Source organism: Cebus imitator, unplaced genomic scaffold (assembly GCF_001604975.1).
Source record: "Cebus imitator isolate Cc_AM_T3 unplaced genomic scaffold, Cebus_imitator-1.0 Scaffold312, whole genome shotgun sequence".
NCBI classification, from domain to species: domain Eukaryota; kingdom Metazoa; phylum Chordata; class Mammalia; order Primates; family Cebidae; genus Cebus; species Cebus imitator.
The window spans coordinates 1,492,226-1,507,297 of NW_016107627.1; the positions used below are offsets into that span (position 1 = coordinate 1,492,226).

At 37.8% G+C, this 15,072-nt stretch overlaps 1 protein-coding gene across 4 annotated transcripts in view; it reads left to right on the plus strand.

Moving 5' to 3' along the window:
• PCCA (propionyl-CoA carboxylase subunit alpha) overlaps positions 1-15,072 on the plus strand; it is a 429,187-nt gene that overhangs the window by 132,303 nt on the left and 281,812 nt on the right. For all 4 annotated transcript variants that reach the window (XM_017503569.1, XM_017503572.1, XM_017503570.1 and 1 more), the window contains one exon: positions 7,749-7,785. In XM_017503569.1, coding sequence (XP_017359058.1) covers positions 7,749-7,785 — 37 coding nt within the window. The remainder of the gene's footprint in view (positions 1-7,748; positions 7,786-15,072) is intronic.

Genomic DNA, 15,072 nt, shown 5'->3' on the forward strand with positions numbered 1-15,072 from the left:
GAGACGGGGTTTCACCATGTTGACCAGGATGGTCTCGATCTCTTGACCTCATGATCCACCCGCCTCAGCCTCCCAAAGTGCTGGGATTACAGGCTTGAGCCACCGTGCCCGGCCACCAGAATCTATTGTTCTAAGTCCTTTCATATTTTCATGTATTGGGTGTCATGTAATTAATATATGTAAGAGCTGTCTTAAGAATATTCTAAAGGGTGTTAAGCAGAATCAGCCCCACTTTTTCTTCAAATATTGCCAAGCTGTATTTGTGAAGACATAATGTTGTTTTGTTTAAAATACATTTATTTTATATAAATAAAGAACAAAGGCCAGGTGCAGTGGCTCATGCCTGTAATCCTAGCACTTTGGGAGGCTAAGGTGGGTGGACCCCTTGAGGTCAGGAGTTTGAAACCAGCCTGGCCAACATGGTGAAACCTCATCTCTGCTAGAAATACATAAAAATTAATTATGTGTGGTGGCAGGTACCTGTAATTCCAGCTACTTGGGAGGCTGAGGCAGGAGAATCGCTTGAGCCTGGGAGGTGGAGGTGGCAGTGAGCCGAGATCACACCACTGCACTACAGCCTGGGCAACAGAGCCTCAAAGAACAAAGTATGTTTAATAAATAAAGTTTAACCTTTTACATTTTTATGAAATAAAGTTTAATATCTATACATTGAAACAAGCTGCTTCCTGCTATTTTGTAATATAGCTTAAACTTGTGGCTTTTCAATTTGAAAACTGATTGCCATGTAGAATTTGATTTTTTTCCCTAATGCAACACTTTACTTAAAAATCATAGAGTAGAACTGTATTTTTTTAGAAGAGCAGGTTTTATGAAACCTAAATTTCAAACTCTGAAAGTTGCATGATGTGGTGGAAGAGGTACTGGACTGAAGATTCTGAGACGGGTAAATATTGAGCATGGTTTTCCCCAATGCCAACAGTATTTCATTGAGTGTACCTTGTTTTTTTTGTTTTTTGTTTTTGTTTTTGTTTTTTTTGAGACAGAGTCTCTGTCACCTAGGCTGAAGTGCAATGGCCTAATCTTGGCTCACTGCACCCTCCGCCTCCCAGGATAAAGTGATTCTCCTGCCTCAGCCTCCTTAATAGCTGGGATTACAGGCGCCCAACACCATGCCTGGTTAATTTTTGTATTTTTAGTAGAAACAGGGTTTCAACATGTTGACCAGGCTGGTCTTGAACTTCTGACTTCATGATCCACCCGCCTCAGTCTCCCAAAGTGCTAGGATTACAGGCATGAGCCACCGCACCCGGCCTAGTGCACCTTGTTTTAAACTGAAGTAAAACCAAAGCCTGTCTTGTTCTTGAGTCCCTACTCTGAACCCCTGCCCTTGGATGTCAGTTAACTCACATATTAAACCCCTGCTCTGGAGATGAATAGTTCTGTTAGCATTTATGAGACTGTGTCTTATCCTAACATACTTAATTTTATGGGAGCTGATGAATAGTTGTTTATTCAGGAAGAAATAATGTATTGATCATGTTAATTTGCTAAATTCTGGGGATTTAGTAGAGATTAAGACAGCTAGTCATTGCCTTCATGGAGATTAAGTGTGACAGAGTTATCAAAATTTCAGGGCATGGTATATGTGATCATACAGCCATGACACCTAGCCAGGTGTGGGAGGACTGGAAAGGCACCCTAATCAAAGTGGCAGACTGGGTGTGGTGGCTCATGCCTGTAATCCTAACGCTTTGGGAAGCCAAGGTGGCGAGTCACCTGAGGTCAGGAATTCGAGATCAGCCTGGCCAAAATGGTGAAACCCCATCTCTACTTAAAATACAAAAATTAGCCAGGTGTGGTGGTGTATGCCTGTAGTCCCAGCTACTCAGGAGGCTAAGGCATGAGAATTGCTTGAACCCAGGAGGCTGAGGTTGCAGTGAACCGAGATTGCACCACTGCACTCCAGCCTTGGTGACAGAGTCTGTCAAACAAACAAACAAACAAATAAATAAATGAAAGTGGCTTTGGTTGAAACTGGAAGCATGCCACCCTGGACTCTGGGAGGAAGTGGTTATTTTCCTCTCACCTAGACTACTGCCTCCCAGCCCGACTCTTCAGACCCCTCTTGCCGCTCAAAGTGTTCATTTGTTTGTTCATTCCTTCATTTATTTTTCCAACAACTGTTGATTGAATAACAACTTGCCAGGCACTGTGCTCGGGATTCGAAATACCTAACTTGAACCAGCTGGACAGAGGTTTCTGTCTTTATGGAGCTTACATTTTAAAGGGCTAGGGAGGTGCATGCTGAGTGTGGACAGTGCACATGGTAAGTAAGCAGATGCTATGCCAGAATTCTCCAGCCTGCAGCCAGAGTGAGCCCTTCATTTTCTTACTCTGAGGCTGTAGTTCAGTCTCTTTCATGTGGCTGTGAGGCCCTGCTTCCCCCTAGCCTCTCTCTTTAGGTCCCAGACAATCTGTTTTTCACTATGCTTTTATTTGCTCCTTTCAGTCACCATGCCCTAGAAAGTTTTCAGGAATCTATTTTTGAATTAGAGATCCCCTGTTGTCACATGCCCTCTGTGAAATTTCTGCATAACATGCATCACATAATCATTCCTTAGCTGCTGCGTCACCATATTTAAGGTTCGCCTTTTCCACCAGCCTGTAAATTACCTGTGGCCAACGTGATGCCTTTCTTGTTCCATCCTGTGTCTTCAGGGCCCAGAATCAGGCCTATTGTAATAAGAGCTGGTTTGGTGAAAGGAGGTGAAAGGGGAGAGAATTCCTGGCTGAGCCTGGTTGAACTGAGGATGCTCAAGGCTGGGGAGACTTCCTGGGCCTTGGGCTACAGGGTAAGGTGCGAGAAGAACAGGGGTGGGGCGGAGACTCATGCCTAGGCAGGCAGGATCAAGTATTAAAACCAGCCTAGGGAGTTCAAACTTGGTTTTGAGGCAATGGGACGTCATGAAAAGCTTAAGTGGATTGTGGGGAATCCTAGTTTGTTTTGATAACATTTAATGCTCTCGAAATCATTAATAATTAAAAAAGAAAAAACAACTAAAGCCATGGCTGATTTAATTTTTAAACTATGAAAATGTGAAGTATGGAATTATGATTCTTATGGTAAAAAAGTTCAGTGTGTACCTAAGAGTGTACAATCTTAAATTTCCCTTTTCCTATAACTTCTAATCCAACCTTTTAAATTTACTTATTTATTTATTTTTAATATAGATAGGATATTCCGATGTTGCTCAGGTTGGTACTGAACTTCTGGGCTCAAGTGATCTTCCTGTCTGGGCGGGAGTTACCACGCCCAGCTCTCTAGCCTAGTTTTGAGCAGTAATTTGGGTTTCTGTAGCTGTCTATGTGTAAAACTTTCTTGTGCATTCAAATGTATATTTCTGTCTTAATGTAGGTAAGATCATACTCTGTATACTCCAACTTGCTACCCCCAGCCCCAGTATATATTTTATTTTGCTTATCTTTACAGTGTAAGAGTTATTCTCTTAAAACCTTATTGTCGTTCATCATTGCTGATCATAGAACCAAGGCATCTCAGACCCTATACCAAATCCCATAAGGCCTGGCCAGAACAGGGCCATGCTGTCCGTGCCTCCTTATCTTGTGCTTTGCTGCTACTTTCTTACTGTGTTTCAGCTTTAGCTGCCTGATATTCTTTCCCTATTAAATTGCTTCCTCATCTAGGATTTTTGTATATGAGGTTCCCTCTGTCTAGTGTCTTTTCTCCCTGATCCTTCCATGGTAGCTAGGGGGTGTGTGTGTGTGTGTGTGTGTGTGTGTGAGTGTGTGTGTGTGTGTGTGTGTGTGTGTTATGCAATCCTCCTGCCTCAGCCTCCTAAGTAGCTGGGACAACCGGTCCCACCATATTTTTTTATAGAGACAAGGATCTTGCCATGTTGCCCAGGCTAGTCTCAAACCCCTAACCTCATGTGATCCTCCCATATTGGCCTCCCAAAGTGCTGGGATTACAGGTGTGAGCCACTGTGCCTGGCCTGGCTCGTTGTCTTTATCTTTAGGTATAAAATTTTATTCCAGAAGAGCCCTTTCTGAGCAGCCTGTCTGAAACAAGTTCTCCCTAGTGTTCTTGCCTTAGTTTTCTTTGTTTCGGTGTAACGTTTATTTTACTTATCAATTGATTTTTTTTTTTTTTCTGTTTCTCTCATTAGTTTGTAATAAGCTCCATGAGGGCAGAAACTCTATTTCATGTAGTGTTGCTGGGTAGATATTTACTGAATTAATGTATAAGTAGAAGAATAAGAACATATAGATCAACTACATTCTTTTTAAAGGCTAATATTTCATTTTATGGATGTACCAGTCCCTTATTGAAGGCCTCTAAAATTATTTTTCAGAATTTTTTTCTTATCAAAACACCACCAATGAATTTAAAATAATGAATTTCTTTATATTTCTCTCTGTGTCCATGCATGTGGTTATATCTGTAGAATGACTTCCCAGGAGTAAAATTTCAGGAACAAAACTTCAAACTTTTGATAGATACTGACAATTTCTCTCTCTCTCTCTCTCTCTCTCTCTCTGTGTGTGTGTGTGTGTGTTTGTGTGTGTGTGTGTTTTCTTTTTGAGACAGAATGTCCCTCTGTGATTCAGACTGGAGTGCAGTGGTGCAATCTTGGCTCATGGCAACCTCTGCCTCCTGGGTTCAAGCAGTTTTCCTGACTCAGCCTCCCGAGTAGCTGGGAGTGCCTGCTGCCACACGCAGCTAATTTTTGTATTTTTAGTAGAGATGGGGTTTCACCATGTTGGCCAGGCTGGTCTCGAACTCCTGACTTCAAGTGATCTGCCCACCTCAGCCTCCCAGAGTGCTGGGATTACAGCTGTGAGCCACTGTGCCTGTCTGACAATTTCTTTTAAAAAAGATTGCACTGGCTGGGTGCGGTGGCTCACAGCTGTAATCCCAGCACTTTGGGAGGCCAAGGCAAGTGGATCACCTGAGGTCAGGAGTTCCAGACCATCCTTACCAACATGGAGAAACCCTGTTTCTACTAAAAATACAAAAAAAAAAAAAAAAAAAAAGCTGGACGTGATGACTCATGCCTGTAATCCCAGCTACTTGGGAGGCTGAGGCAGGAGAATCACTTGAATCTGGCAGGTGGAGGTTGTGGTGAGTCAGGATCGCGACATTGCACTACAGCCTGGGCAACAAGAGCAAAACTTCGTATTTAACTTTGTCATCCTGGCCGTTATCAGATTTTAATTTGCTAGATGAAAAGTGAGGTCTCATTGTTTTAATTTGTATTTCTGTAAATATGACCAAGGCTGAGCATAGATATTATTCTTTTGAAACTGTTTTTATGTGAACTTTTAATTTAATCTTTTGCCCATTTTTGGTGATGATTTTTGGTCTTTTTTTAGTTGATTCAGAGTTTTATTAAACAAATTTAAACTTATGATGTTATTGGGAAACTTTATGGTGTGATGTCACTTAGTGCCAGTGAATTTGGAGCTATATAGGGCTTTTTATCTCTTCAAAAGTAATTTTGTAGAGCCGGATAATAAAACTTTATGTTCTGAAAGACCATATTGGAGCTGAATGTATAATATTTAGTAGTTTATTACTGAATGAGTAATAGAGCTTTTGATTTTAAATGTCCAGTGCATAATAGGTCCTCAGTAAAATATTTTTGGATGAATGAGTGACAAGCGAAAAGTTAACTTTTAAGGCAGTTTGGTTTTATTTGAAAGTTGATTTAGTAGAATTTGATTTTCATAGTAAGAAAACTTAAGCATACTCTTAAGTTGAAAGATAGGATTGCTTTGTGGCATTCTATGGAAGTGTTGGTTTTGTGACAGTGGAATTTTTAGTTTGCTATGTGAGAGATAGATATGGCTTTATATATCCACGCACACAACTATAACACTTATATACAAATAAGGGACAAAATATGACTAATGAATTTTTGACTTACCTTTTAAAACTTGCCTGTTCTCTGAAGCGATAAACTTTTTAGATAGCAGGTTATTTTCTTTCATCACATTGGAAAGAAAAGAAATGTTAAAGTTTCCTTCTAGGTTTATTATAATCCAGTCTTCATCAGCCATCATTCTTCCTGTATTTTGTTCAAGAGGCACTAATTGTTCGCATTTGGCAGGTTTAACACTTCCTGACAGAGAGGCTATTAAGGGGAAGTATTCTCCAATAACTGTCACTGGCTGGAACAAAGAACCTTCCAACTCAATGTGTGGAAACCACTAACATTCTTAAATGACCCTTTTCATGGATTTTTATCCCTTTAAGCTAAAATTTGGAGAATGTAGGGTCAGCGAAAACAGCAAGGTGTAATAAAGCAGTAAACCTTGATTTTAGAAGGCGTAGGGTGGGAGGTATAGATTTATCTCTGACTTGAAAACAATTGTTACTTGGAAAATCTCATTAGCAGATGTGACTGCTTGGAGTAAAAAAAACTTAAAACTGATGTTGCTTTCAGGACCGCTTTGAACTTAACAAGCACCTATTTGTGGAGCAGACTGGCTAATGAAAGGAAATTAAATTTTTCTGACAACTTCCCCTGCCAACCTCCTTATTCAGGGGATGTTATTAGGTACTGAAGACCTTTAAGGAAGATTTTTTTTTATTAGACATAAGTGAACCAGTTATAAACATCCCCCTTCTCCCCAATTTCTGGGAGGATTCTGACATGGTTGTTCTACATTTTAAATGTATTAGCTTAAAAGCTTAACAAACACTGGGCTTCACTTCAGCATATTTAGTCATTTTCTAAAAATGTAGTCACACTTACCAGCTGTGGTTTCAAAACAATATTGTCAGTCTTTGTGGTACTTTAGTTTGTGTCACTGAATTACATTTACACACACATGCGCGCGCACACACACACACACACACACACACAGGAAGAAGGGTTAGATTTAAATATTATCTTTATTGTTATTTGGGGAAATGTTTCAGGAGTGTCCTGCGTTGGATGTATTAGGTGTGGGTTAATGATCAGTGAAATTAGTAAGATTCAAGGGAATTTTTTGTCTTTTCAGCTTCTTAGAGGTAGAAGTGGCATTGGTTAATATTTAGCAATAACTAATCCTTAAATGGATATACTCTTACCTCTTACTGTTTAGGAAGGCATTTTCTTTCTTTGGCTTTTTGGAGTTTTTTTCTTCAATAGTTGGTTCATTGAAATTAAAGTTTTAATTTATGTAACAAGGTACAATTGTAGAGATAAAATATACACCTTAAAAAAAGACAAAAGAAAAAATAGAACAGAAAAGGTAATGTAGATTACCAAAGGGATTTTTGGGAACAATTTGTAATTCCTGTGGGTACTGGAAATTACCTTTATATTTCTGGAAAATCAATCAACTACTCCCAAACAATAGAGAATCAACTCCCCCTGCTGACAGAATCTAGGAAAACATGACACATAATATCAGACAGAAACAAGCTGGCTGCGGACAAGCTTTAATGACCTGATTTATGATTCAGTATTGATGGTAAACATCTAAATTCTGCCGTTAAATTCCGGCAACTGCACCAAATCATTGGCAATTCTGATAGTGCTTCCTGCCAGCTCATTTCAACTGCTTTGAGTTTCTTAATATAATAATGATGAGGTAGAATTTACATTCCACTTATGGTATTAATTTTACATTTCTCTGAATGAAAAGGGTTAGAAGGTTGTAAAATTGAACATTAAATGAATCGGAGGAGACAGTAGTGCAATATATGACTGCCCTAAAGACATTGTGCAATGCCTCATGGGATTAATGTTGAGTCTCATTTCCTGCTTTTACAGGATGCAGAAGAAGCTGTCAGAATTGCAAGGGAAATTGGTAAGTCCTTAAATTAACTTTGGTAGGGTTTCTGTGTCTTTCAGTAGACATGGTTGAGTCAACATGTAATAAGTAATTCCCATAGAGCAAATAATATTTTAATAGTTTTAGTTTTGATTACTTGTTGCTCTGGAAGAATTTATCAGTTGAATTACCAAATTCTATTATTAAAGGAGACTTTAAAGAGTAATTTGACCTTAACTATAAATAGCTCTTTTGTAAGATGAAATCACAGGCCAATTCAAAGAAGGAATTGTCTTAAGAATTCTTAAGATTGGATATAAGTTTAATGTCAATTTATATGTACATAGTTGAATGTGGCTTTTAAAATTAAGGACATTTGGATTAAAATGAAGATACCACATTTGACATAGTTCTTTTAAGTTTTTGCCTGTTTCTAAGATGTTAGGTATCAGCTTAATCTTGCTAGATGGGAAAGATAAAATAGGGAAATTAGAACTGAATGTTCTGAATTGTAATAAAAGGTAGACTGGAGGACTTTTTAGTGGTTGTTTTACATATACTTGTATTTGGGCAGTGTTTCCCAACTTTTTAATTTTAAAAATATTCTTGGTACTCATGAGAACTATTTTTGAGTTAATTGAGAAAATGTGTAAGGGCACGCTATTACGGATTAACAATATTGTTAAATGGCCAGGCGTGGTGGCTCACGCCTGTAATCCCAGCACTTTGGGAGGCCCAGGCGGGCAGATCACGACGTCAAGAGATCGAGACCATCCTGGCCAACATGGTGAAACTCTTGTCTCTACTAAAAATACAAAAATTAGCTGGGCGTGGTGGTGCATGCCTGTAGTCCTAGTTATTCGGGAGGCTGAGGCAGGAGAATTGCTTGAACCCAGGAGGCGGAGATTGCAGTGAGCCAAGATTGCACCACTGCACTCCAGCCTGGTGCCTGGCGACAGAATGAGACTTTGTCTCAAAAAAAAAATTTGTTAAATAACTTTACAGGTTTAAAATCAAGTCAGTGATTGTATATATTTAACAGAAATTGGTACAGAGGTGAAAGAAATTGGGTAATGCTTGTAGTCAGCAATCCCAGCATCTTCTCGGCATTCCTGCACTCCTTAGTCCAAGCACCTCAGCACACCACTCAAACATTTCTGTAGGCCTGTTTTCTCATTAAGACTATTTAGGTCTATTTTCTGCCCTAAGAGAGCATTTGATTTGGTAGAGTTTATATAGTTGTGATACATAGAAATATCTTATTGGTCTGGAAGTGATCGCTTCTACTAATAAGTGTATTCTTTGCAAATGGAACAATCTAGCTTAGCAGTTCTTTAATGACCTGAAAAGCAGCTTGGCTTATTGCATCCTCACTTCTAGTTGGTTCTGTCTAAGTTATTTGGACTTTGCTCATCATTAGTTGTGTTTTGTTGTTTGCTTTGCAAAAATCTGTCTTACTGCTAAAGATCCTGGATTTAAGACCAGACCATAGAAAATCCTATGTTATCTGACAGCCTCATCTCTTTATTAATTTTTTTTCAGAATCATCAACATTTCAAAAAAAACATTTCAGTATTTCATAGGAACATTTGTGAGACTGCTAAATAAATTGGACTGTGTGGAACTGATTCTGTGATTTCTTTGTTGAGAAAAATCAAGTTTCTGTCCATGGTTTGAAACCACTGGTGTTCCTCATTGCCTGAGAGGCATATAATATACCTACTGGCTTTTGAGGATAGTTTTCTAAAATAGTTTAATTTCATCCTGTCAGATGCCTTTACATTTAGAAAGCCCTTTTTCTAGTTCTAGTTTAGGTATTATTTGCCTCATTGGATATAATACTATTATCATAATAGTGTCTACATAAAAAAGGACAATATTTAGAGAAACTTAGGGAAATTAAAAAAAGGGATTAGAGGCTGGACATGGTGGCTCATGCCTGTAATCCCAGCACTGTGGGAGGCTGAAGTGGGTGGATCACAAGGTTAGGAGTTCAAGACCAGCCTGGCCAACATGGTGAAACCCCGTCTCTATTAAAAATACAAAAATTAGCTGGGTGTAGTGGTATGCACCTGTAGTTCCAGCTGCTCTGGAGACTGAGGCAGGAGAATTGCTTGAACTCAGGAGGCAGAGTTTGCAGTGAGCTGAGATCACGCCATTGCACTCCAGCCTGGGTGGCAGCAAGACTCCATCTCATAAAAAAGAAAAAAAAAAAAAAAAAAAGGATTAGAAGAAAATCTACAGTTACACCACAGTGCCACATTTTGAATGGTGAATCTTGGACTCATTAGCATTCCATTGGTGTAAATAGCAGGTTGTGGATTGCTTTGCTTGGTTTCATGCCTTTTCTTCCACTTTTTTTTTTTTTGAGACAGAGTTTTCACTCTTGTTGCCCAGGCTTGAGTGCAGTGGCTCGATCGCTGCTCACTGCAACCCCTGCCTCCTGGGTTCAAGCGATTCTCCTGCTTTTGCCTCCCAAGTAGCTGGGATTACAGGCACGCACCACCATGCCCAGCTAATTTTTTTTGTTTTGTATTCTTAGTAGAGTCAGGGGTTTTACCATGTTGGGCAGGCTGGTCTTGAGCTCCTGACCTCAGGTGATCTGCCCACCTCAGCCTCCCAAAGTGCCGGGATTATAGGTGTGAGCCAACACACCTGGCCATCTTCCCCTTTTGTTATAACCTGTGGTCTTTAAGATAACCAGTTCATCATGATGGACCTCTCTCTAATCAGTTCTCATCGCTTTGCTTTCCTCCCTCAATATTTTAATGTGCTTTAACTCCTTTTCATTTTTTATTTTTTCCTACTGAGGTTATCTAATCTAATCTAAGGTCTCATTTCTTTGTACTTGGGTACATCCTGTATGACTCCTTCCTCTTTCCCATCTTTCTTATAGTTCTTCCCCAATTACTCTCTCTCACTTGTGAAATAAATGATAGCAATCATGGCTATTAAGTATAAGAGTACTAGTGTTTTGCTTATACTGAAAGAAAGGGAAGCTGTAAAATACGAGGTAAAATAAAATATAAAGAACTAGGGTCATCAGCTCTTATAAAGCTTTTGGAATTTCCCTGAAACTTTCTTCTGAATCACCCCAGAAGCCTTGCATAAAATCTTTTCCTTGAAGTGCTAGTTTCTAAAATACATTATGTTTTATTAAAGTCTGTTGGCTTTCTGTATTGTTTGATATTTTATAAGTTTTTTACTACTGATTTTATTGAGATATATCACATTTTAACTATGGTTATGATTTCATGGGAAAATGTGTTTCTAGTTCTAAACAACTGAATTATAATTAAACCTTTGAACCTATCCATTTGTAAGTTGTTGATTGTTCATGTATTATACCTATTCATAGATTTCTCTCTTTTACTTCTTTCTGTGTTATGTGATGAAAATGAAATTCATCCAGTTTTACGTGATTTCCTCTTCTCTCATGTGTTTGCTTTTCTTCTGGAAACATGAATCTATGCTGCCAAAGTAGGAAACTCCTTGCATTGAGCATTGATGAATTAGTGCCCTTCATATAATGGTAGCTCCAGTTTAAAGAGCATTTCTTCCTTAGGCCAGACACTTTGGAAATGTTGTTTCTAATGCTAATTCTTGGGTTTAATTATTTTCATTGACACTTAAGGAAACTAATGATTGGGAATGGTAAGTAATTTGCTCAAGGTCAGGAACTACTGAGTGGTGGACCCTGGTTTAAATTCAGGTTTATTTGGTTCCAAAGACCACAGACTTTTTATTATACTTTGTCTAAACTAATGGGATTAGAGTATAGCAGCTAAAATTGGAGCGACTGCTTTGTGTGAAATACTGTAAGGTACTTAAGTGTGTTATATGTGGAATTGAAGAAGCAGACAGTCTCCTATCCTTGACGAGGTGAGAGACTGTTAAGACTTAATATGTTACTTGTATGTATTTGTTTTTTGGACTACCTGGTTTTCCTCATTCTTGTTCCTGATTTTTTCTTTGGACCTATCTAAGTTTAGAGATACAGAGCTATTGATCTTCAGTTTGTCTTTAACCTCAGTGATAGACAGCAGTAATCAGTGAGCCTGGTTTCTGTTGAAGTTTGATCTTTTTACTGGACCAAAGATCCTTAATACAATCAAGTCAAAATTGATTTGTGAAAGGAAAAGAAATTGTAAATCCAAAACCTGTCTTTTAACAACTTCCAGATTATTCAGATTCTTTTCCTTTGCTTGTCTTTCTCACAATCACAAATCATGCCCAGTTAAATAAAAACTTTTTTTTGATCCCCAAGTCTACCATACTACAAACTACTTCTCCCAGAATTTCCACATCTCAGTAAATGCCAACCCTTTCGTCAGGCCAAAACTCATAGTTTCTCCTGGATGCCTCTTTTTCTCATCATCCTTTGTAAATACATCGATAGGTATTGTCAGTTCATCGTTCAAAATACGTCTTATATACACCATCTTCATTACCACCACTCTCCTCCAAACTACTGTCTTTTGTGGGGACTATGGCAATAGTTTCTTTACTTCTTTTCTTAAACACTTCACTTAATCGACAGCAGCGAGATATTTAAAATCTTTAAACAAGGACACATTTCATCTCATCCCAGCTCATTTCTGTCTTAAATTCTGTGATGATGCCATTGAACTTAGTTAAAAATCACAATTCTTTATCCCCATGGGATTTGACACCTCCCTTTCTCTCTAGTCTTATTTTATACTACTCCCTTCTTTGCCTACTATACTTCAGTCACATTGGCTTACTTGAACACAGAACATTTCAGGGCCTTAGGATAAGTTTTTTTTTTCTTTTACAGGGTGAAGGGAGATGGTGGGACCTAGAAGACTCTTGCTGATGTCTTCACATAAATAGCTCCCTGCTGTCTTTCATATCTTAGCCCGAATATCATGTCTTCAAGAAAAGATGCTCTAATACTGCCACCCAGTCATTCTGTCTTACAACTATTTTCTGAATTTCTGCATAGTATTCATGACTTGCAGATATTTTTCTTATGCATTAACTTTTCCCAAATTTTTTATTTTGAAAAATTTCAATCACACAGTATTTGGAAAGAATTTTTTACAGTTTATACCTGTATAGCCAACACCAAGATCCCACTATTAATCTTTTTCTAGATTTGCTTTATCACTTATCTGTTAATATACTAATCCATTTTATTTTTGTTGCATTTCAGAGTAGATTGCACAACCAGTATATGTTCCATTAAATACTTCAACATGTGTGTTATTAATTGAATTCAGTATTTGTATACAGTTTTGTTATTTTGATGCCAAATTTGCACACAATATAATGTGAACAAATCTTAAGTCTCCATTTGTTGATTTTGACATATGCATGTATATAACTTGGAACCCCACCAACATGCTGAACACACTGTTACCCTAGAGAGTTCCCACATGATCCTTCCAAGTCAGGTCTCACCCACCCCTTGGCCCTGGTGGTAACCTGTTCAGATTTTTCTACTAAAGATTTGATTTTTAAAAATCAAGATAAATTTTTAATACTATAGAATTCAACATTTCAAAGTGCACAAATCAGTGATTTTTGATATGTCTACAGGGTTTGTAATTGTAATCACTATCTAATTTCAGAACATCTTCATTATTCCCCAAAGTAACTCTGTACTCATTAGTATTTACTTCTTATTTTCCCTTCATCCAGTTCCTGACAGCCATTAATTTACTTTCTGTCTCTATGGTACTTATTCTGGGGATATTTCATATAAATGGAATCATGACATATGGACTTTTGTGTCTGGTTTCTTTCACATAGAATAGTGTTTTTAAGGTTCATCCATGTTCTGCCATTTATTCCATTTTACAGTTAGATAATTCTCCATTGTATGTGCATATCACATTTTGTTTATTTTTTATTTTTTTGAGATAGGGTCTTGCTCTGTTGCCCAGGATAGAGTACAGTGGTGTGATCCCAGCTCACTGCAGCTTCGATCTCCTGGGCTCTAGTAATCTTCCTGCCTCACCCTCCTGAGTAGCTGGGACTATAGATGTGTGCCACCATGCCCGACATATTTTTGTATTTTTTTTTGTAGAAATGGGGTTTTACCATGTCACCTAGGCTGGTCTTGAGTTCCTGGGCTCAAGCGATCCACCCACACTGGCCTCTAAGAGTGCTGGGATTATAGGCATGAGCCACTGTGCCTGGCCTTGTTTATCTGTTTATTCATCTATAGATGGCCATTTGGATTGGTTTTACCTCTTGGCTGTTGTAAATGGTACTGCTATGAACATTTATGTCTATGTATTTGTTTAAATACCTGTTGTCAATTATTTTGGGTATATTCTTAGAAGTGAAATTGCTGGGTTATATGGTAATTCTATGTGTAACATTTTGAGATACTAGCAAATTATTCTCCATGGTGGCTATCCCATTTTACGTTTCTACCAAGAATGTATAAGGGTTTCAATCTCTTCATATCCTTACCAACATTTGTTTCTTTCTTTTATAAGGAAAACTATTGCCAGCTTAGTGTGTGTAGAGTAATATCTTATTGTGGCAGAAGAACGAATGGATAAAATAAATATGACCCAACTATATGCTACCTATAAGAAACTCACTTTAGATGCAGACACAAATAGGATGAAAATGAAAGGATGGAAAAAGATATCCCATGAAAATAGTAACCAAAAGAGAGTTGGGGTGGCATACTAATGTCAGACAAAATAAACCTTAAGTCCAAAACTGTTATAAGAGACAAAGAAGGTCATTATGTATTGATTAACAATTATAAATATATATGCACCAGAAAATAGAGCCCTAAAATATTTCAGATAAACATTGACAGAAATGAAGGGAGAAACAGACTGATTCTTCAGTAATAGTTGGAGACTTTAATAGCACACTGTAAGTCATGGATATAACATCTAGAGAAACCAGTAAGGGAGGGAATAGAGGACTTGAACAGCACTATATACTAATTAGATTTTATGGATATATACTGGCCATTCTACCCAATAACAATATAATGCACATTTTTCTCCAGCAAGTATTAAAGGAAAGGGGGAAGGAGTGATGACTGAGTTAAAATAATTGTTAAGAAGAAAATATAATAACAGGAGCAATATCTCATAAAGTGTTGAACTTCACTTACAATGTTTCCAAGACTTAGTTTGATATAGAAATATTTTACCCAACATGTACTGATTTATATTGATGGATTGCTGTTTTCTTAAAACAGTATAGGATTCTCTGCAATACATAAATTTTATTTTTATTTTTTTGCAAATGATTGCTTTATATTAATTTGGTTACTATTTTATAGTAAAATTTTTGTTGTTGTTGTGTTTTTTTTTTTTTTTTTTT